The sequence below is a fragment of the Branchiostoma lanceolatum genome, chromosome 17 (genome assembly GCF_035083965.1).
Source record: "Branchiostoma lanceolatum isolate klBraLanc5 chromosome 17, klBraLanc5.hap2, whole genome shotgun sequence".
Classification (NCBI taxonomy): domain Eukaryota; kingdom Metazoa; phylum Chordata; class Leptocardii; order Amphioxiformes; family Branchiostomatidae; genus Branchiostoma; species Branchiostoma lanceolatum.
In genome coordinates, this window is record NC_089738.1 from 16,848,774 (window position 1) to 16,872,601 (window position 23,828).

Genomic DNA, 23,828 nt, shown 5'->3' on the forward strand with positions numbered 1-23,828 from the left:
CAGACAACCCACCGAACGACATTCCAGTGAGCGACCAGCTTTATTCCCATTCATATGTACTCAACCACACGGCATTGCTAATCAACAGGGGGAGGGGAGCCCAAATATTTGCGGGGTTTGGGGTGCGCTTCGCGCTGTTTTTCTGCATATGGCACCAACTATTATTGCGATTCCGCATCTCATGTCCCTGTGACATAACCTATATATGATTCATTGACAATCCCAGCTGTATTGTTTACATATAATACAGGGGCTTGCGTGTTGACGTGCGATCCATATGTCACTCATAGCGCCCAGACCTTCAAAATTTCTTACATAAACCTTGTATAACACGACGGATAATCATCTGTACAATTAAAATGTTGGAGGTAGACACTCATCAATTCACACGTACTACATGTAAAATTAGTGCATTTTTTGTAGCATCTTTAAAAGCTGTAATTCTCCCGAAAAGCAACCGTTAAACGTGAAAACGCATTTACATCTTACCAATTCTGTGTTTCAATTTACTAGCTCGTACATTTTGAAATCAGACACTGCAGAGACATACGTTTACATATGATAGTCATACAAGGAAACACAAGTGGGCCTGTAGTCAGGGTGTGTCGCGTTTAAGACTAGTGGTTGAATAGTCTAAGAGCTCTGTCCGTGCTAAGTTGTAATTTTCTACATCAGGGCCCTTTATGATAAACTGCAGTAAACCATTACTGTTGGAGTTCACGCTACACACCTATCTCCGCTCCAGATAGTAGTATTAGTATTAATATAGGTATTATTGTTAGTATCATAATGGTACTTATCATTGCTTTTGTTGTCCAAAATAGACATCCTGATAGAAGATTATGAGACAAATTCAACAGTCTACAACCCCTACAAGTATTGACAGAAAACACCCAAAACTTATTTTATTCTATTTTACATGTAAACTTTTGAAATGTTCAAATACTGTAAATGGTGTGAGATCTTTTAAAAGTGTAACCACGAGTTTGTTGATTCAATAGTCATGTTACAACACTACCTGTAAACTGCCTATAAACTACATATACACTACCTATATACTACCTATATACCACCCATATTTAGATCCTAAAGTGCCTAATATCAACACAGTAAAAGTTGTTGCTGTTGTGGTATTTATATATTAACGTACCCAACAGAGTTACACTTATAGTGTGCATGTTAGCCATTGAGGCATAGAGTGTTATGTGTCTAGTTAAATCCAAGCCATCCGCTCAATAAGATGTTAAAGCAGGTGCAACGGCAGGGATCTCTGTGCTTGTTTTCTTTTCCTCGTGGTTTTGTGATTCGGATTTTACGTTTTTGTTGACAAGTATTTTTCTCACAACAACACACTGACAGTCATCTTCGTCTCGAAGGACTACCAAGATTTTTCTCACAAAGCGTTTTTCAACTGCCTGAAGGTTCAGTGAATGAACTGTTATCCATACATCTGTAGTATAACAATGCGTCCATACCTTTCTCCCCAAAGAGATATAAAGCAGAGATGCCTTCACCTGTCAAAAACGGTCACCGTTGCCCTTGCAATCATAGATGGTGCTATGATATGTTTCTTCCCCACATATTTGATGTATATCATAGCCATATTTGTCGCTCTGCTCAACCGTGTGTTATTTCTAAGTAGTGATGAGTGAACAGGTTTGCCCACTAGAACCCCCCTGGGCAGACAGATAACTTGTCCTGCGCTCCGAAACATGTCATTAACTCACGGAGATGTTTTCGTCTCATGTCGGCCGATTCTGTGAACATTTGTTACATTTTGGCTGAAATACGATCATGACTCGACACAGAGGTATGTTCTTTATATGGCTGATGCATTCCAGAGTTAGAATGGAACGTAAATTGCAGGGAATCGGCCATTAACTACCTTTCTTCACTCCCAAGGGAAGTGACCTCTCACCTCTCAAATATTTTGTTTACTAATTATATGCGGGTGAACATCCGATCTGAGTGCAGTAACACCGTCTGTTTTCGCTAATTAAATTTTATCGCAATTGGTGTCTTTAACCTCAAATTTAGCCTCGCTGCATCCACTTAGAGCGACTAAAGGATGTATACGATAGGTACCTACGGTGAAGAGCCAGCTTACTGCGCCTTCTAAATTATTCAGTCGACATGATGTCGGGGACAATGCCGTGCAGAGGAATTTCATCTCACTAATTGCGGTGTTGGTGAATCACATGGAGTTGTGTGGCCTCACCCTCGGTAAGGTGCCACCCACTCTTTGATCTATCACTTCTGACAGGGAAAAAGTCAAGTGGTATCATATACACAGGTGAAAAGGCAGTTAAAAGGCAACTTATCATAATATGCATATAGCTGTCGTATTGACTGTTTTTTCAACAGTGATACGAATATCTAAACGCGATTCAACTCTGGAAAAGTATTCTCATCATTTTGAAAAGCTAAACTAAAATTTTTGGGAACCTACATGTATCATTAGAATGCATCTGGTCGTCATCTTAAGTGTTTTCCATCAATGATACGAATACATAGAAGAAAATTCAATATGGAAGATATCCGCATACAATCCTTAAAAGGCTAAGCTCCAATGTCTGTCGATAAATACATATAATGAGACAAAATTCATTTAGTCAAAAAACTTCCCAAGGCGACAACTCGACCACTCAGAGGGCCGATAAAATGTGGTCTACGGGGACAGGTGGTAACTATAGACATGATTCTGAATGCTTGTGTCAATGGGAAAAAATATCAGGGACCAACAAAAAGTGGTCACATTTACCAGATGGTCTTACTGTAAAGGTGGTCACCTGTACAGGTTTGGCTGTGCTACAAATAAATGTATAAGATTATCATAAAAATTGAGAAAGGACAGAACGTTATGAAAGAAGCACGATAAAAGCCCCATATAACATGCTGTAAGTGTCCTGTCACATTTGAATGTGGTTAGCGTGACGCGGCAATGACGTGCTGATAGATTTATTCCCTAAGCCTTGTGACGTAGTGATGTTTAGAAGCAGAATGAAGCTGGCTTGAGTTATAGAAGGAAAACACCAAACGTACAGGATGTGTTCCACCTACCACTTGAACCAACAATATAACACGTAACTTCAGTAACTGGTTTTCTACGAAATTGCAAACCTTTTTATAGTATTGATGACGGTGGGCATTGAACTTATCATATTGACAATTTCTCGTGCCTTTGTGGCCAACTTGATTATTACGCAAGTAACTTGATTATTACGCAATTAACCAAGGTACAATCAAACTTACAGATGTGATTTTTGTGGCAGAGACTGCCATTCTCGTATAGGGCTGTTTAGCCATAGTCGATGCTGTAGGGCTGTTGTGAATTAGGATTTTACCATGTTCAATACTGACCGACGGAGGCCATATAATCAAACATGTCTATAGTGACCACTGAAGATACCTAAAGAAAATGGTTAGAGTAGACAGATGGCCACTGTGAGCAGGATTCTGGTGTCAATGGAAAATCACACTCCAACAAATCACCCACAAAGGTGCCGCAATGTGCTGATGGTCGTTGTGCAAAGACTTGATCACTATTACAATGTAATTTCTTCAACGCTGAATGTTAGAAATGTTTTGTTGATTCTTGAGCGTGTATTTGTCAAAGAACTCAGTAGAATGTTTACGAATTGGATCCTTGGCTCACGGTCAATAGCTTTGGGCGATGAGATTCAGCTTTGGAATCTGAAATGTCAACTTCCAACCATAATTGTTTGTAATATATGGGCTTTTAAAGTATACTCTCCTCTCTTGTGCGTGAGGCGAGTTTCATTATATTTCTGTTGCGTAAGAGGAGACTAAACGGCTTAAAAGATCATTGTTAGGAAATAATTTGTGCTGCAGGAAGGCTATGATTAGTACATTATCATGTCAGAGGTTAACACCAGTTAGATAACAATCTCGGCTGTAGGCAGGGCGGAATCATGTCGTTAGTGCTAAATATGCATGCCATTGTTATAGAAGAAGAGAAGAAGCACGTAAATTATAGATATAAATAAACCATAGCGTAGTTTTTGTACAGTTCTCTAGGTATCTAAACCAATGCAATTAGCCAAAGTTGGGCATAATTATGCAGTATACGTCATTGTCATTGTTATAGTTTGTAGTGGAGTTACTTTTGACGTTCTGTCGGACAATTCTATGGTGGACAATTCTATGGAGCAGTTATTATAGGTTCTTTTAATGAGATATTACTCTCTTCCCTGTTTGTTTGCTTCCTTCACATTTTCCAGCTCCCTATTTGTCGTACATATTATTGTCAATTTAGTACCTCATATATATAAAGACAATAATACACGAATTAAACATGCATAGTTGTTAAGTGTTCTTATCTAAACTAACCGAGTAAAGTCAAGTTGTTCTCGCTCACGTCTAGATGTGGGAACAGATAATGTTTCTCACACAAGGTTTGTTTAAGCGCATAAAAAATAAAGATTTATCCCTTGCATTGAATCTTATTATGACAAGCATAGCCTTACTTCCTAAAGGTGAAAGGGCATTGACAGAGACTGCTGCACACGTGGGATTATTGTATTAGGGAGATCAGTTGTAGATTTGCGTCACAGCAAGCGACCACAAATAAAGGGTGTGCTCGCGCGGACAAAGTTGATCCAGGGCTTAGACCTTTCGATAACAAATGCATTGAGCGTAGGTATGGTCTAGTACTAGAAGCAATGGAAGTTGGAATCATTGAAAAATGACAATAAGATATAGACTTCTGCAGTCTTGCTCTTCGTTGGGCGTGGATTCCAAGGAACTACACTGTCCATAATTTCGTGATTGATCATTTTGCCAACGCCCAGGAATCTATTGTGTTAAGGATTTTAGGGTGTGGTGTGGACGCCTGTGGTGGGTGGATTCCATTGGAGAATGTTCTGAAGGTTATTCGCCTCATCTTACCTCAAGGGCGATTCACTGAAATTGTTCATAGATTGTTCACTGGTCAACGTATATCCACATGTGTATTATAACTGGTACAAACATGCCAAAAATAATCATAAAGCAGTAAATGCATCTCCCCTCTCCATTCTAGTTCAAAACTTCTTAGTGTGAAACGTAAAGCAGCATCCCAACATTATATCGCCACCAATAGTCTAGGCAGCCACGACCGATCATGATGATGATAACTCTAGGAAATTGATTTAAGATATCCTCAATTTCCTTACCAGTTTGGAAGTTTACAACTCCAAGTATCTTTTTAAATAAACATGGTTTGCTATTGATAGCAAGTTTGCACACGTACACAAGCTGTATTGAATTGAGTGTTGCAAAAGAAAGTAGTAAATGAGGGGGAAACGGGCACACTGGGGCTTTAACTGTCTGGATATAGCTATAAGTATACACAGGCCTTGACAAACTGGCACAACTAGGGCCATGCATGCTTCTAAACATCTTATAACAAAGACAACATTGTGCGGAAGATGTCATCTCTGGCTCCTGATGTCCGAATGATTACCTGTTGATTTCACACCTGAAAGAAAGCCGAACAGATAGCCAGCTGTTTCTACCAGTGGGTGGCCATTTGCAGGATATTACTCAGTTCCGTCCCTCAACCATATATGTAATTACATACAGGTATAGGAGGTGGCCATTATCAGCATAAACTGTACTTTGTTTCGTCCTTCAGCCATGTATGCTCTTATAAACAGTTAAAGGGGTGGTCATTATCACTATAAGCTGTACTTTGTTTTGTCCTTCAAACAGACATATTATCATATACAGGTACATGGGTGGCAACTATGAGTATAAGCTGTACTTTGTTTCGTTCTTCAACCATCATGTATGTTCTTATATACAGGCACAGTGGTGGTTATTTCCAGTATATGCTGTACTTAGTCTTGTCCTTCAACTATATATGTACTTATATGCAGTTACAGGGGATAACCATTATCAGTATAAACTGTACTACTACTTTGTTTCGTCCTTCAACGATGTATGTTCTTACATTCTGGTACAGGGGTGTTCATTTCCAGTATAAGTCATCATTAGTGTAGTCTACACTGAGTTCTGCCACTCTTTCATTACAATCTTTATTGGCACAACTCATATGTTTACCGGCAAGCAGATACAGGGGTGAACATATTGATGATGCAGTTTACAGATGTACAGGTGTGATCATTACCAGCACTAGGTGTACTTTGTTTCGTCCTTGGTCCATACATGTACTTAAATACAGGTGTCCCTATTGAACGAACACAGTTGAAGGTCACAATGTTATCACACATGGCTTCTTACGATTCTTTTTGTAATAGCGCATGCAGTTATGAATACGTACAATAACGTGAAGGAAAATTATATAGGTGTACTGGCAGTACTATCCTATTGGGCAGGTGTATAGATAAACACATTCGCAAGAAACGTACATGATAATGAAATAAACGTATCTTAATGGTATTGTAGATCAGAACAGAAATTGAAATGATATTTTGTAGAAATGTGATCAACCCTTTACATACCTTTCGATAAATTTATGTTGCAAAAATCAAGAAAATACTATGTTTGTTTCTTTTGTTGTGTCTTTGTGTTTGTAACATTTAACAATCTTCGGTTGTGGCTTAAACTTGTTCACGATACTTACATGTATAATACAATAAATAATCCAACAATGTTTATTAACTTCAATGTCTAATGGTTCTGTGTATGTTTTACATGTACATGGTATGTAAGGTTTTAAAACTAACTCCCAACCTCACTAACACCCCAATCCTCCCTATAGGGGACCCCTTCGTAATGATGAATGGCCCGAACGGCCCGGTTCCTAGCCGGCTCACGAAGGCAGGTGACGGGAAATATTTACTGACTTTTGTACCAAACGCTCCGACTCCTCACAACATCGACGTACAGTTTGGAGACCAAGATGTAGGCGGTAGGTCTAACAATATCCAAGGTACTTCTTTTTGTTTGTTTGTTTTCTTGTTTATTTGTTTACTTTGGTTATTTGTGTGATTTCCATAACCAATTAACTTGATTTGCAACACATAAATTACTCAAGAAAATGTTTGAAGTTACTGAAGCAAAAGTTACTGAAGTTTTGTAGATATATCCATTTGCTTGAGTAACTTTTTATTGTGCATCTTGATAACATATGCACTTTGGGTTTATCTAACAATTAACGCTTAACATTTTTGCGTCGTTCTTTTGTTGTTCCGTCCGTCCGTTTGTCTGTATGTGTGTTCGTTTTTTACCTGTATAATCAAAAAGCTTCATCCTCAGTCTGAGATTCGACCACTTTTTCTACAACCAATCTACATTACTCTTACTGAATTCTTTGCAATCCTTCAAATTCAAAATAAATACAAATGTGATGTACAAAAATTGCAATGACTACTCATTATTCAGATGATATTTACCTTCAATGTAAGAAGGAAAATCTCCATATACATGCATAAAAGAGAACAGTAACTTATTATCAACTAAAAGCAAGAACAAGGACGGAAAGAGATACTATATAGTTCGTAAACAGTACAACAATAACATGTTGAAAGGAATTTGACCTCGACTGGAATGTCATACAATCTATGTAGATTCAAACTGATGTTTTCGAACGTTGAATTTAACGAACTTACATACATTTTAGATCTCAAATTAAGCAATATTGGGCATGTATGAAGGTAACAAAGCAGAATCATATACCATATAATTCGTATGTCCTTAGTAAACAGAGTGTTTGTCATCCAGACGGTAGCGTGCACATAGTCAAAGTGCTTTGACCCCGAGTCTAATTGTGTTAAGTCTGAGAGATGTGAACTGTAAAGATTGACAGTAACCACGGGGCATCCTGTCCACTTACCGAGCGGACGGAATAGTTGTCAAAGGTGTGAAGCTGCAATATCCGCTGGACTAATTGTTGTATAGGGGTTGGGAGAGAGAGAATGTAGCCTCTACCAGACCTTCCTACGAGGGTATGGATGGTAGAATTCGGCACAAATACAGAAGGGTGAATAATTGGCCAAAATGATCCATATGTTGGCCAAACTGCCCTGGCAAACGGTCGCCATATAGCAATCGGAGTTAGTCTGGTAGAGACAAAAAAGAATGTTGTCAGTCTCAAGGTCTTGTTGACCTGCAATTATTGGGGCCAAGGACGCTCGAATGTCGATCCCAACTTTGTCCTTTTTAGTGCTAAACATTTCATTTCAATAGCTTGTCATAATGAATCAGGATTTAAATCATTATCTACTATATTTTAGCCCCATATAACTGAATCATCTTCAAGGACTTAAAAGTATGAGAAATATCAATATTTTATTGTTATCTTGGATACCCATTTTTTGAAGTGATATTTTGCACTGGTAAAGCTTTCTTCGTGTTTATGTTGCTTTCTTTCTTTTTCTGGAGTTCTGAAACATCCCAAAACTTTGTCATCGTAGCGTAGTTTATTGTTTACAAGTACTCTCAACAAAATGACAGTGTCTGGTTTTGTTTGTCTCTAATCTTCTGCACATGTTCCACAGGTAACCCGTTCGTGGTTAAAGTGATCGACGGCGGACAGGTCACGGCACAGGGGCGGGGGCTGAGTGGACTCCTGCCCGTAGACAATGTCACCGACTTCACGGTGGACACTTCACGGGCCGGGCAAGGCGGGATCCTGGGCATCAACATTACAAGTGAGAGGACATTAACTTTTACGATAACCGATATCAAATCAATCAATCAATCAATCTTCAATCAATCAAGATTAGCCTAAGAATCAATGCATATGTCAGGGTCAGCGCAAAGACTCTTATCTGACAGAATCGCCTATTTTGTGGGTATAGATCCCGATCAAAGTTTACAAACTAGATTTAAAGATATTCACTTAAGAGACAGTCATCTTCAATTCATGTCTCTTTAGGTCAATAGATTGACTCAAAATTTAAGATTTTTGAATAGAAGACCACCCTAACACATTCCTAGCATCCTGATAGTGATCTGAATTGACCAAGACTCCAATCTGTATCTCTACCGTCGCATCGCTTATGTCTGATCGCAATATCAATCTTGACATATGTAGTTTATTTTATTGTACAGTGATGATTTCACACACATTTGTACCGTCTGAAAGCGACAGAGATAGAAGGCTTACACATGAGCTGTTTCTTTGATAGCAGAAGTTGACATGTGAAGAGTATCGTGTAATTGTCTCCGCGACTTGTTCTACCCTAGGCCCTCTAGGGGTTTTTGTTTTATGGTCGCAGCCGTACAATGTCGCCTTTTGTTTTCTACAGGTCCCACTTTACAGGCGATACCATGCAAGGTTACAGGGTCCGGGGTTTACGACTGTTCGTACATACCATCTGAAGTGGGTACGTATCGTTTTATCTCTATGGTGATCATTACTGAGGTTTTACATGAGAAGGTGTGTACCCAAGCATATTACAGCCACATCATGCAACAATAGAATACTTATGTCGTAACATTTTCAAGGATGCCGTTTTCCTATACTTTTCCATGTCAAATTTAGACTAAAACGTCTCGGCGAATGTACCAAAATCACCCAACTAAATCGTTCCTCAAAATACGAACATTTCGTTCTCCATTCTGCCTTGAAAGAAGCCAAACCCTAATTGTAGAATTTTTCAACGAAATACTAAACGCATGTACATAATACAATGATATACTGTACATCTATATTCACAGTACACCAAATGTTACTTGTTCACCTGCAAGTAGTATTTGACAATAAAGACATTCATTATATTTTGTCTGACTGAATTTTCCCTACTTCCCAGGACCCCACACCATCACCATCAACTTCTCTGGCGACCCCGTTCCCGGCAGCCCTTTCACCGCTTACGTGTTCGACGCAAGCGCAGTGCGAGTCGGCCCAATCGATGACCCGGTAGACATCGGACAGGAAGTAGCAGTCCCGAGTGAGTGACGTCACTGTTTTGAGCCACTCGCGTGCACACAAAGCCTGTTTAGCCATCAATTTACCAGAACCTATGATTATCGGAGTTAGATAGCGTGACTACAACCACTGAAATATCATGCTTGCTTTTTTGTCAACAACGACCCAAATTCGCTAATTCAAATAAACCGTACAATGTAACATCGTCAAGGAGGTTACATATGCTTATCATTCTTGTTTGTTGGAGAAACTATGGGTGTATTTCAATGAGATTTGAGTTGATGTTTGACCTTATCTGAAAATGATTAGGTTTACCCATCCTAGCGGATTCCATTAGACCTACAATGTTTCTTAGTTCAAATTTACCACATAAAATGATCCCTACCTATCTACCTTCCTAGTCCCTCGACCTGCTCTGGTTGTTGGGGGAAAAGGTAGATATAGATATGTAAAAATGATATAAAATGATAGGGATACAAGATAGTTGAAAATTAAACATCTTTACAATGGATACAGTCGAACCTGACCACCTGGCTAATAATGTGACCATTTGTAGTGGCCCCTTAGACAATTATCCCACTGAAACAAGCATGAACAATCCTGTCTATAGTGACCTACTGTCCACATAGACAAGATCTTCTTGGTAGCCTGAGCCTTCTTTGGTAGTTTTAACCGTATATTTTCCCTCTCTCATCAGTTGATGCCACAAAAGCCGGTAAGGGCACCCTGTCCGCAGCGGTGGCCTGTGCCCGTAAGGAGGTCCCGTGCTACCTGCAGTCTACAGACAAGGACCGGTACCTGCTGAGGTTCACTCCACAGGAGGGGCGACCGCACGAGATCTTCGTCAAACACAACGATATCCTCGTCCCTGGTGATTCTTTACATACTATTCTGTCCCTTATATATAGGTATTGCTTTCTAGATTATAGAAGAGTCGATGAGATGCCTACCTTATTACAAGATCAAGTGATTGTGACGGAAACGGAAATTATAACGATATCCTTGTCCCTGTGATTCTACCTACTCTTCTGTCTACTAGATAGTGCTATCTCAGCTAATAGAAAAGTCAATGGGAGGCCTATTTGGTTACAAGTGATTGGGATAGAAACGAAAGAAGTATACTTTTCAAGACGTTATAGATAATATTCATTGCAGAATGAAAGTGGACCCATTTATAATACCCACATACTGTACATGGTATGTTTACTAAGGAAAAATGGATTTGAAATTACAAATAATTATTGATGCAATCAGTCTTGATGTCCAAGTTACTGTTTTCGTAGTACACACTGTGACGCATTTCTTAGCAGTATACTATAAGACTAAGAGCCATATCTGCCCACTCATCGAAAGACAGTAGATATTAGATCTCTGGAAATGTAGATGTACCATTCTAACATAATGTCTTATTTATCTATCTATTGAGCTTTTCAATTCGTTGGGGGCTGGACAAAGACAGGTGAAGGCCTTGCCTCTCTTAGGCATGCGGTGTAGTTAGTCGAGCTACTCTATGGTGTTGTGTTGGTTGTGATCTGCCAAGAGTAGAGATATTCCAATCGTCTAGTCATATCTACACCTTCTCTTTCCCTGACAAGCTCTTCCATCTAGAATACAACCCACAACCCTTCAAAGCCAACGTTCACCGTCGTCTCCCTGCATAGTACTCTATATCTCCCACAAATTTAGCTCAGTTCCCAGAAGTGGTCTCTTTGCATTGCACTGAACATTCTCGTTAAAAAAGCTACGCAGGCATACGAATAATCAGGATATCTTAACACCAAAGCAGAAGTTAAGAATGCACGGATCATGAATGAGACACTGTGGACACAACTGAATATCAAAGACATTCTAGCTGCTGTCTGTCGGATGTTTTCACTCAGTCTACTGCACTTGCACAATACGGTGAATTAGAGACTGATAGAACATGTTGTTCATCTTGTTCTGTACAGGTAACCCGTTCAGGTGCAACGTCATCGACGGACGTCAGGTGAGCGTGTACGGCGACGGCGTCAAACGCGTACCTGTCGGGAACGTGGCGTCATTTAACGTGGACACCACCAGGGCAGGGGGCGACCAGGTCGAGCTGCTAGTATCAGGTAAGGCAAAACAACTACGATTTACACCTCATAATCTTACATCCATTGTATGTAATGATGTATTTAGCTCAACTGAGACAATGCAGTCCAATGTTCACTTTCATTGACAATGCATTGATGAAGCCAGGCTCAGTCTTATAAGTTAACTTCCGACATGCTTTTGTAAAACGTCATATGTTTTTGTGCCTTCATTGCAGTTCTGGACCCAACAATGAAGACAGTTCCCTCAAAGCTAAAGGGTTCTGGTGTCTACACCGGTGAATACATTCCAGAAGATGTCGGTAAGTCCTCAACAGTATACTTATATGATGTGTGACAGGACAACAAATAAAAACATTACTTCAATCAATCGTTCGTTAAAGATGACATTTTGATAATGATAATTTTTTTAGCATATCTTTGTCTTCATAGATCCTTTGACCTATCATTGTTGTCTCTAATCGAATTCCCTTCTCTCCACCAGGTCCCCATAACGTTGTGGTGACGTATGGTAAGAACCAGGTGCAGGGCAGCCCGTTCGTGTGCCAGGTGTACGACGCCAGGAGGGTGGAGGTGGGGCGCATCCCCATGGGAGAGATCGACGCAGAGACAGCCTTCAACGGTACGTTAGCTATAAATATGTTAGTTTGCTTCCCTTGATATCTTTTTCGTGTGAGACACATTCAAGTTGTTTGTACCATTTCCACATTTTGATATGTCTAGTTTAATGGTACGTCAACAGTGAGCATCATCTTTTTAAGCACCGCGTACTTTAATGAGTTATGTTAATCAAGGATGTATTTTGTGCAAATGTGCATGCAGTTATTTTGCAGGTTCCTGAAGATGTCATGTTTCCTCTCATACCACATGTGTGATATTTATTGCAAATAGTTTTGGCATCACCTATCAGTAATAATTCATTAATGGAAAATTTATGATAATCGCTCAATCATATTATATGTTGGTGGTGCATGCATCTTAATTGAATAGCTTTATGTTTAAAACTTATATAGGTATCTCAAGTGTTGTTCGAGTCGCAAGAAAATGTTGTCCTTCCTTCCTGTTACTCTCTTTCTTTGGAGAAGGTAAAAAAAACTAGTAAAACTGACTTTTATCACTACAGTGAACACGACGAGGGCCGGAGAGGGTACTCTGACGTCAGAGGTCACGTGTCACAACCGCCGCGTGCACAGCACGGTGGAGGAGATGGGTCCTGGGTACCACACCGTCAAGTTCATCCCTCAGGAGGCTGAGACTCACCAGGTCTCACTGGCATACAACGGGGATGTCGTACCAGGTATGTAAAAGATCAGACTCAAGGACATGTTGACCCGATGCCATTACGGCGTCAGAAAGACCATGGGACTAACTTTATCGTATTAACGTATCAAGCTTATTGTTGTTATAATAAGTTATTAGAATTCAGTGCTGTGCCATACTGTCCATGTCTTTTTCCATGCCCAGTACCACTTTATTCAGCACTATAGTGAAGTTTGCAATACGTATCTTTTTAGTCCATGGTTGAAGATCATTTTTCTTCCAAGCAAAAGTCATTTGGTCCTTAGACAATCACTTATCTAGTGGAAGGGCTAGCAACCCCTCGATTACAAATATACCCTGCTACTGAAACAGCAAAGAAAATTGCTGCCCTATGTGCCACTTTGCACTACAAGGGGCTTCACAGCCTGAGTTGTATTTCCCCTGTATAAATAAAATGAAATGAAATGGTCTGACCGAATAAGCCACGTATCTAGACTCCCTCCCTCATTTCAAATCACAGGTGGTCTTTGCTTCATGTTCAGTAGCACATTATTCAGCACTATAGTAAAGTTTTCAACACTTATTTGTTTCAATCAATAGTTAAAGATTATTGTCATTCCAAGCAAAAAGTAGTTGGACCATTTGAAGCCACTTGTTTAGACTCCCTTCCTCATCTGATAAATCACAGGTAGCCCATTTCCGGCGGAAGTGAACCCACCAGGTAAGCCCCGAGCCATGGGCCTGGGTCTGCTGAAGGGGATAGAAGGGAAGTCGTCCGAGTTCGTGGTGGACACGACCAACTGTAAGACTGGACCACTGGAGGTTGCAATTCAAGGTATGTATTCTATACATTTGCAAAGCATGATTTTAGTGTATAACACATAATTTATCTTAGAACATGACGTTATATGAATGCTGCACTGTGTTTATGCCCTAAGTACTCTATAGCTAATAACTCAGAAGAACTTTGGAGATATAATCTTAGGATGGTACCTGCAAAACCCCCTTTTTGTGCTTTTAAGTTGTTCAGTATTGATGGACACTCTCACATGACCTCACCTATCCCTTGACCTCTTTGTGGGTCATTGGGAACCACGGATAGTTGATCGATCGATAGACCCTCTACAAAATATAGATTCTTTAATGTATTATCATTGGATATCTAGTGCAGTTGTAGGCTAGTTATTTCACTAGATTAAAATATATTCCATGTGTGACTTCGTTGAGATCTTCCACGGTATCAGTAAACATTTTGATGACGTTTCATCACGTGACCATTTGCTTGACAGGTCCCAGGTACCCTGCCACCTACACGGTTGACACTAAGGGTAACCAGCACGTCGTGACGTATGTACCCATGGAGGTGGGAAAGTACGACATCAACCTGGCTCACGCGGGCAAGGATGTAGACGGTAAAGTATTCTTCACTTTTTTTTCCAATTTGAGATTGCTTATTGAAACTAGCAAAGCTGGATTTCCTCTTCCATCTTAGACACATCAGCTTTCCTTCTATCTGGGTAACAGGACAATGTATGTAAAATTTCATTGCTAACACATGTTTGTGTTGACAAAAGGTTTATCCATATATCTACCAAGTACAGTAACCACAATGTGCAGTGACGGATTACAAAACAGAAGAATAACTTTATTGCAGAACAACTGTACACAGTACAGTGTATGGCAACAACTATTAAACACAGTACAAAATAAAGGTATAGAATAAAGTCTAACATCCTTATTACATATGGGTAACACCGAATCGACCAACACAATGCCTTGTCAATTCCTCTCCTTATCACAATCTTTGTACATCTGCAACACCTTTGGTATTGTACATTACAAAGTCATTCATCAGTGTGTTTATATTGATGATTACAGGCAGTCCGTTCCACCCCATCATCTGCAACCCGTCCAAAGTGCACGTCGTGGGCGGAGCCAACAGCCTGAAGAACGACAACGGCCGGATCCCGCTCATGGTGGACGATATGTACACGCTTCCTCTGGACGCTAACGGCGCGGGACCAGGTGAGAGAAATGGCATTTGAAGCATTTAAGCTTTTGTAAACTAGGCACGATTATCTATGCATCTATCATTATATAGAGGCCATTATGAGATCGTTGGTGAAATAGAATACAGATGTTTGAGACTTTAGACTTATCACTTCACGAGTGTTAAAAACAATTCATCGCATGTATATGTGAATGCCCACAGAATGCCCTTTTAACTTTATGATTGAAGCTAGTAGTCCACTGTGTCCTGCGCCGAAGTGTTATGAACACTCTGTAGTTGCAATCAATCTTTCTTCAATTGAAATTGAAGCTAGTGAATGAAAACCGTAGCAATTATTTGCAAAGATAGATACTTGCAAACAGAAAAACATACTAAGAGGTGTGGTTTGTCTTGTTCGTATCTGTAGGAAAGATGACAGCCCGAGTTGTCGGTCCGAATAGTGAAATCCCTGCTGACGTGGAGAGGAGAGCAGGGGATCGCCATGACGTCACTTTCACACCTGAAGAAATAGGTAACCATAGTCATATTCAACCTGCGAGTATGCTGGGTTTCGTTGACTGCAGTCTGTAGGTTCAATACAGTTTGCTTCTTTTGAGGACTCACAAAGTCTGACTTAGGTATAAGCTAATTCAAATCTATTTCTTTCTGCTTCATACATCTGAGCAATACCGATACATTCATATTCCTAATGAGTTTGGATAAACATGTGATTATGAATCATATCTGTTCTTGCATTTTCCATCACATAGAAGTGATGAGGGGCTGAATTCACTTACTATGCTATAGTCGTGCTAACTCAACATGTCTCTGTAACTAATGTTTTGTTGTGAACTGTACTCATCCTAGTGGACATATCATATATGTAAAATAAAGCTCATTCATGATCTTTTTGGCGATTTCAGGAGAACATTCGGTCTCCGTGTTCTGGTCGGAGCACCACATCACGGACTCGCCGCTGTACGGATATGCAGGGCCGAAGATAGACGCCAGGAGGGTCGCCGTCAGCGGGAAGGGACTGAAGGAGGCCAAGGTGGACGAGGTGGCGGAGTTCCTGATAGACGGCTCTGAGGCTGGAAATGGTATGTGATGATAGTATCTAAAACTGTTGTCCTGACTTGGTGCATAGAAATAGCAATTGTATAGGCCAAGGAAAATATGGAATCTACATGTAAAGGTGAATACTTGAAATGGTTAATAGAAATTGATCCCCAAGCAGATCTTTCGGTAGCAAAATCGTTATGTGCACTAAGGCAGTGCCCATGGGCTTGGCCCACATAACGATTTGCCACCGGAAGATTTGTTGTAGATTGCATAGGCAATTGCTTATATGAATGCTCATTCATGGATCTTGATTTGTTACAATTTGTATATGGGCTCCTTTTGAAATCAGTTACTCAGTTAACTAAAGGGACTACCCTCAAGCTTTATAAATGAATAGATGAATAGATGAATGGAAGTGACGAGAGAAGCAAGAAAACGATATCCCACAAATCTTCCACAGCAACTCATGTATAGCATCTGAAGTTTCATTTTACTAACATCGTTCACAATGTCCATATCATTAATACATTTTATACATGAAATACATTTTATATGCGAATGTCCCGAATTTGAAACCGAAAGAAACAGATTATTCACGAAAGTATCCGAAATCTCCAAAAACGTTTCTAAATTAAGAAATACACAGAAACTCATATTCCTTTTAAAATCTTCCAACCCACTCATCATTGAAAGTGTGGGACTTTTTATTTTCCACTGCTTTCAGAGAAGAAATCAAACCCCGCATTAGTACCGTAGATATAGAAACTTACTGTAGAATAGCAATATAGAATGATCTTGTATTCATGTATACCTTTGTTTTACCTTACATTTGTATTTCGACATTGTTGTCAACATGCAATTAGCCTACGGGCATGAATTTGCAATAAACTATTACTATATTAATATTGTAGCCTAACTGTACAATGCCCCATGCAGGTGTTCCTGAGAGTAAACTGGTGGGGTCCAGGGGAAACCTGGACGTGACCTTGGTGCCTGACCCCAGGAGAAAGAACAGCTACAGGGCGCTTTACTGTCCAGCCGAACCAGGTAAACATTTCTTCAGTGTTTGAAACATATGAGTTCAATAAACCTTGATTTTGTTTGTTTGTTAGTTTGTTGGTCTGACAGTAGAATAGCATATAGCACATAGCCCATGTAAAAATGACTGAGTAAAGACTAACAAATACGTTGTAACTCGTATTGCAAGACGTTGAACTATCACTTACACAAAGTTTTAAAAAATGCAGAAAACTATTAGAAGTAACGTTGGTTACTGTCCGCGGAAAGGGAAGGCATGGGTTTGGTTATGTTTGGTTATGTGTGCACTCTACCTCCTTATTGAGAGAGAAGGTTAGATTTCACTGTACTAAAACAACGTCTCTCGTTGATACAGGCCACTACAAGCTGAACGTCCTCTGGTCAGACAAGGAAGTGAAGGGCTCCCCGTTTGACGTGAAGATCACCCAAGCCGCCGACGCCAACCAGATCGCCTACACCGGCGCCAAAAAGGGCGAGCTGGGGCAGACCGTCAAGGGCGTCCTGGACCCCAGGAAGGCTGGATCTGGTGAGCAGATCTTGGATCATCAACTTTGTTGTTAATTATGGAGATCTGTATGGAGTAAATGTCTTTTTGGCAGTCTAGTCTCGGGAGACTATCTGTGGCTCTGGAGTTCTCTTATGGCTTTGGCTGTGGCTTTAAGAGTCCAGCTCTGGACTTGCACATCCTGTCTTTTTTGGGTGATTTTGACTAAAGCTCCGGTCATCACGCTGAGAAAAAAAAATCACAGAAAAAAAGACCTTCTGTAATTACTGTTTTCCCTTCCTACGAAGACAATATAGATCTTGATAGAGCATGGTTTGTAATATGAAGTTTTTCTTCTACAATCACAGGCAAGTTGACAGCCAAATGCGTTGGGCCGACCAGGAACGCAGACGTCTCCCTCTCGGAAAACTCCAACAAGACCATCAACGTGTCCATGAAACCGAAGGAGACAGGACTGCACAAGCTGCACATCAAATGTAACGGACAACACGTACCAGGTATGGGAATATCATTTTCCAAATTATCCTTCCTTATAGCTTCACTTTGGGGCTGAAATAGCAAACACTCTTCTTAATTAAGTTCGAATGGAAATGTGGGTTGCAACCACATTTCCTGACAAATCATAGATTCACTACTACGATATGATCTATTGCTGCGTGATATTGCAGGTGTCAGGTTAGCATCACCTAGGAAAGTAATAAAACACTAGACTTAGTACTCTTTCTCCCAACTATGTCATTATAACATGGTTGAACTTTTAGCCTCGTAAGTCCATTTGATCATTCACAATCCAAGGCATGGAAATAAAGCATCATTCCATTCATTATATCATTCATTAAATCATTCATTCATCACTCACTCACTCACTCACTCACTCACTCACTCACTCACTCACTCACTCATTCATTCATTCATTCATTCATTCATTCATTCATTCATTCTTTCATTTATCAACCCACCTATCTCACTCTCTTATCAATTCGATCCAGGGAGTCCGTTTGAAATCAACGTAGACAAGCCTCCCGACCCCAGCAAGGTTAAGGTGTTCGGACCGGGGCTCACGGACGGCAAGTTTTCCAGTTTCGACGGCACGTTTCTGTGCGACACAAGAGAGGCTGGGCCGGGGCAGCTTAAAGTACGGATCGAGGGACCACAGAAAGGTATTGTAAAGTCATATATGCTTCTTATTTTGCTACCCACTCCTGCCCTGAATATCATATAAATTTACACCTTCTTATAATTTGTACATATCGCTCTACTGTATTTTCCCGTCCCATGGCATTGGATCCATGGATTATGTTTCTCTGTGTATATATGTATTGTTGATGTGATATGTTTATTGATATGCAATTTAAGAAAAAAGTCAGATAGGAACTGTCAAATGGTGTTTTAAGACATTCAAAATCACAAGCATATATGCCACTTATCTATATATTGGTAAGCACACTGCACTCAATCTTATAGAGAGTAACTATTCATCCGATTGATTTTCTTTGATTTCTTTGGCCTTCACCCCAGAAGAGGACAAATTCATCAATAATTCACAGCTGTATATTTTACCATATGAAAGAAATATAACATATAGGCTCCGTTTGAAAATACAATTAAGCGATACTTTTGATAAGGCTGTCCTATACAGTGTTATGCCAGGGTGATATATTGTGTTGTACGTTTCGTACATTCTTGCAAAAGAAAGCCAACTCACCAACATAGTGTACTGTGAATAATATCTTATCTATAATGGGCGTTACTTGGGCACACCCGTCCTCAGCTAATTTCATCCTTTTGTAATATCCCAGCCTTGCGATAGTAAGATAGGCGTTGTAAAAGCTAGTTGTATAGTGTTCCAAGAACTGTAATCATTAGCTTACCGATTTTATAGACAGCGTGGATCAGCACATAAAATCATATTCTTAGAAATGACCGCACCCTTTTATCAATGTAATATTGTAGTGATAATACTACTGTACTTAAAATAGTTAATAAGACTACAGTACTTAAAATAGTCTAATGCTCCAGTATTTAAGATAGTTGATAATACTATAGTACTGATAATAGTTGATAACAGTTGTGTAGTGATAATACACAAATGTAGCTCATACTTTTAGAATAACATAAAGGATAGTGATAATGAAGACTTACAGATGTCTATATAGATGTTAGAAATTCTAACATCCGAGAATATTATTCTAGACTGGCTATAAAGACTTGAAAATGCTTTTTTTCTCTACAGATGCGTTCCGGATGACGTCAGACGTTCTGAATGACGTAGAGCGCACAGTGCGGGTGGTGTACACGCCCCACATTCCCGGAGACTATGACGTCGAGGTGAAGTGGTCAGACGTGCACGTTCCAGGAAGCCCCTTCCACGTCAGGGTACACGACGACACGTAAGAAAATCTTCTAGTCCTGCTGATCCCGACAATTGTCGGTTTGCACATGCCTGTTCTGTATGCTGGCTCTGCCAATTGTTGGGTTGAGGGTATTTCTAGAATACGTATGTTGCACCCGTGCGGTTGTTGTAAAGTGAAGTAACTAAAAATGAGCAATATCAAAATAGTACCATTTGTTTCAATGGTGTCAGTGGGCACTTTTTTTGCAGTTGGGGCATATTTTCGCTTTGGAAATCCAGAATGACAAGGGTAATAGATACTTTACGTGGAGACTTATTTTCCAAGACGTTGGTGACGTCAAATTGACGTGATTGGTCGCTGAGAATATAAGTATGCGAAAATACATAAATCTGAAAAACAACAAGAAGACGGCATATTCATAAACTTAAGATCTGTTCATGTACTACTAAAGGTTTTTGAAATTTCACGATGTTACGTCAAATAAACATACGACCGTGCTTTTTTAGAGTTCTTTAAACCTTAACTTCTTGTTTTGCTTTGTTTTTGCTTTTTGCTATCATTGGGCCATAGCGACACAAAAACTCAGCAATAAACGATGATAAAGGTAATGAAATGTCCTTCAAACTATAGGTAGTATCTTTATAATAAACACAAGTATGCAAACATAACAAGTGTGGCAATGGTTCATCTATATAGCGATGGTTGCAACTTTGTAACACTGTTAACATCATACTGACATCATAATGATCTCTTTCATACCTTCTTTTCACCAGTCCACCGCCGCAGCCTGCACCCCAGCCCCAACAGAGGACGCGGCCGTCCAACCTCGTCTATGAGGGTCCCCTGGCAGCCAACCCCGTCACGTACGTCGAGCCCCAGTCCCCTGTGCTCTCCGTCGGTAGACCTGTCCCCAACCAGATCGGCGGTCGGATGGCGTTCCCCCTAGACCAGACTGTTATGTATGACTACCCTGTTCCAGAGTACGCCCCTAGAGGCGTTCCCGAGTTTGTACCTCGAAGCGGCGCAGATTATCGCTTAGCTTTAGTCCCAGATCAGAACCCCGGCATGCCACGAGGGGATAAGATTATCCAGTATAATTCCGCCCCGGTTCATCCGCAAGCGCTGTCCAGTAACTACGTCACCGTGCCCCCACCGAAACAGGTCCTTCCTGATAGAATACCCGCCCGAAGGATGTCGTCTGTAGAGTCGTCATACTACCCTGTCAATGGTTTTCCGAACGGGCCACGCCGTTTCTAAACCATGAGTTACAGCAAGGTTAGAATGAAACATCACCTGAGTGTGTTGGAGATCAAAATGACGACAGAGTTACACTCTCTTCTAAGACAGAAATTCAAAATTTCCAAAAAGAAAAGGAAGGACCCTTTCTAAAGTCATTTGTTAAGATCGGTTGGGGCGCTTAAACTGGAGAGTACCGAAGGTTCAGCCAAAAATGAAATGAGCTTCTTTCTTTTGGAAGAAAGTCAAACTCTGTTATAACATACTAGAAAGAGTTAACTATAGATTTACATCCAACTTTCTACCTGAAGTTTAGTATGAAACGTTTTCCCGTTGTAGACACGGAAAGAAGTTGCTAGTTTTGTTATACCCCTTGTACATTGAAGATGAAGTACAATTCTTAGACTTTCATCAACGTCTGAATGATAAGATAAACAGCGCCTTTTTGTAAGGGTATCGAAAGCAATAGCCTGTTGTACCTTTTCAAAAGTCAGTGGTTAAGTGTTAGACCGCTTCGTCGGTAAAACATCGATCTAGTTTTGTAGATATTAACCCATTTGTTTTCTGAACTAGTATTAGATTGTCTTTAGTGCCATCTTAGCTACGTTTTGCAATTTGGGTCATGGTATATTTAGAAATACAGTGTGAACATTGAAAAGCCATAGCTCTACAGTATTACGACGGAAATCCTCAAACCTTGGTGCGCATTTTCTGTGATAACTTTTACGAAACTTGAATAACACATTGTAAAGTGTACATGTGTGTTACGAGGGAGCTGGCAGCTACCAACATTTTAAATGTATACTTGTAGAAACAGCAAAAAAATCAATCCCTTTATGAGAGTATCTGCATTGGTGTTATTTGATTACAATTCAACTTTGCATGTTGCCTTTTTGTATATAAATATACGGTATACATGATGACTTGTACATGATTGGAAGAGTAACAGGTCTTAACATTTATTTCATATCATTATACAAATCATTTCAAAGTAGTTGCTTTGCTTATGTACGTTTAATTTTCTATCATTCATAACATTTTTCAGAATTAATATTTAACATATTTAACGTCACTATAATAGATATTTAACCAAGCGTATGTATTTTTCATATCTTATTCCACTGTATAAACATATCTGTTGTCAATAAACTAAACCTGTGCTTTTAGAACCTGCTGCGTTTGTGTGATGATTTTGCTATCATCTTAAGCTAAAATGCAACTGTTGAACATAATATGAAAAGAAGTTTAAAACATTGAGGCTTATTTGACTCCAACTAGGTTCTTATCAGTGGTTATCTGTAACACAGGAAAAGTAAATGAGTATCACAATTTCACAAGTATTTTACTCATGATGCCTCAAGCTTAGTTCTTATCAGTGTTTATCTGAATGATGAATCATCAAAATGCAAATTCACTTTTTCCCTAGGTTTTTCTACACACAAAGTCCCCCTCAATATCATGACTGAAAGAGCAACTTGAGTGTTATACAGCGCTCGATTGTCAATTAAAGAATTGCCCAAATAAGTACAACAAAAGTAAAACTTGCTTACTTGCTTATGTAAAACAGTATCACAATTTCACACGTATTTTACGCATAAAGCCTCAAGCTTAGTTCTTATCAGTGTTTATCTGCATGACACCTCATCATAATGCAAAACACCTTTTCCCCAGGTATTTCCAAAGCGTGGGAACTGATAGCATCTCCAGGCAGCTGTAGGTCCGAGAAGACTGTAGCCTTTGTCTTCTGTCTTAGATCACTTCTTACATTTGCATAAACCCGTGAGAAACACGAAAAACCTGCCCGAAGACAGCTAAGCGCAGATATTGCCGCGGGACAGGAGGAGTTCAACTTGAGGATACTGTCTGTGAGTGGGACAAACTAATCTCTAAGCAGATGTAAAGATATCCGTCGCAGTCGCAGATTTTTGCGTCCTTTTTTTGTGTGCAACATTTAGTACTCGAGCTCTTGTCTAGTACTGCACAACGAGTCATCACCTTCTAGGATTTATGTGTTCGAAAACTTTCATTTTCGTCGAACAATTGTAAAGGGGAACTCGTTGCTCCCAAGTACAGGGCATCCATAACTGATACAGAATTATGTCAATTTTACAGACCTGCATACTAACAGCACTTGGGGGGGGGGGGTTATATTAATCTATGTAGGTCTAATTCATACGAGGTAACCTTTAGAAAAGAGTACTTGGTTTGAGAATTAGAAAAATAGTTGCTTTTTCGCTGTTACCTAATATAAGAGTGACCAAATGAATACACTAAGTCTACTCAACACAATGGCCAGCTTGAGTGTCATACACCGCTTTATTATCAATCAGATAATTGTCCAAATAACTACGGAAAGAAGTGAATCAGTATCACATTCTCAGCTCATTCACAGGCACTTATCTCTACAATCAGTGGTCAATTTATGAAATACAAAACATTTATTTTTTAATCATAACAGCACAGTCGTCAT

The 23,828-nt window shown here is 39.8% G+C and overlaps 2 protein-coding genes across 2 annotated transcripts; both read left to right on the top strand.

Moving 5' to 3' along the window:
• The first annotated feature begins 1,680 nt into the window (after nt 1-1,680).
• On the top strand, nt 1,681-12,075 carry LOC136422489 (filamin-C-like). The gene is made up of 8 exons (XM_066410259.1): nt 1,681-1,810; nt 6,725-6,895; nt 8,463-8,615; nt 9,216-9,293; nt 9,720-9,860; nt 10,536-10,709; nt 11,788-11,934; nt 12,062-12,075. Exons 1-8 carry the CDS (start codon nt 1,795-1,797, stop codon nt 12,073-12,075), a joined length of 894 nt encoding a protein of 297 aa, XP_066266356.1. The 5' UTR covers nt 1,681-1,794.
• Nucleotides 12,076-12,134: 59 nt separating this feature from the next.
• On the top strand, nt 12,135-22,527 carry LOC136422656 (filamin-A-like). Its single transcript, XM_066410482.1, has 14 exons — nt 12,135-12,215; nt 12,398-12,535; nt 13,037-13,210; nt 13,862-14,008; nt 14,463-14,585; nt 15,052-15,198; nt 15,591-15,695; nt 16,087-16,263; nt 17,162-17,272; nt 17,619-17,789; nt 18,116-18,265; nt 18,758-18,928; nt 20,002-20,158; nt 20,896-22,527. The coding sequence occupies exons 1-14, from the start codon at nt 12,146-12,148 to the stop codon at nt 21,377-21,379; spliced, it is 2,325 nt and encodes a 774-aa protein (XP_066266579.1). The 5' UTR covers nt 12,135-12,145; the 3' UTR covers nt 21,380-22,527.
• Nucleotides 22,528-23,828: the final 1,301 nt, after the last annotated feature.

What these genes read in the sequence shown, in the direction of transcription:
- LOC136422489 (XM_066410259.1), top strand. An exon ending in TAGGTCTAACAATATCCAAG is followed by an intron (nt 6,896 to 8,462) that starts GTACTTCTTTTT and finishes CATGTTCCACAG; the next exon opens with GTAACCCGTTCGTGGTTAAA. An exon ending in CAACGATATCCTCGTCCCTG is followed by an intron (nt 10,710 to 11,787) that starts GTGATTCTTTAC and finishes TGTTCTGTACAG; the next exon opens with GTAACCCGTTCAGGTGCAAC.
- LOC136422656 (XM_066410482.1), top strand. Translation starts at nt 12,146, where the DNA reads ATGAAGACAGTTCCCTCAAAGCTAAAGGGTTCTGGTGTCTACACCGGT. An exon ending in TTACTGTCCAGCCGAACCAG is followed by an intron (nt 17,273 to 17,618) that starts GTAAACATTTCT and finishes TCGTTGATACAG; the next exon opens with GCCACTACAAGCTGAACGTC. An exon ending in CCCCAGGAAGGCTGGATCTG is followed by an intron (nt 17,790 to 18,115) that starts GTGAGCAGATCT and finishes CTACAATCACAG; the next exon opens with GCAAGTTGACAGCCAAATGC.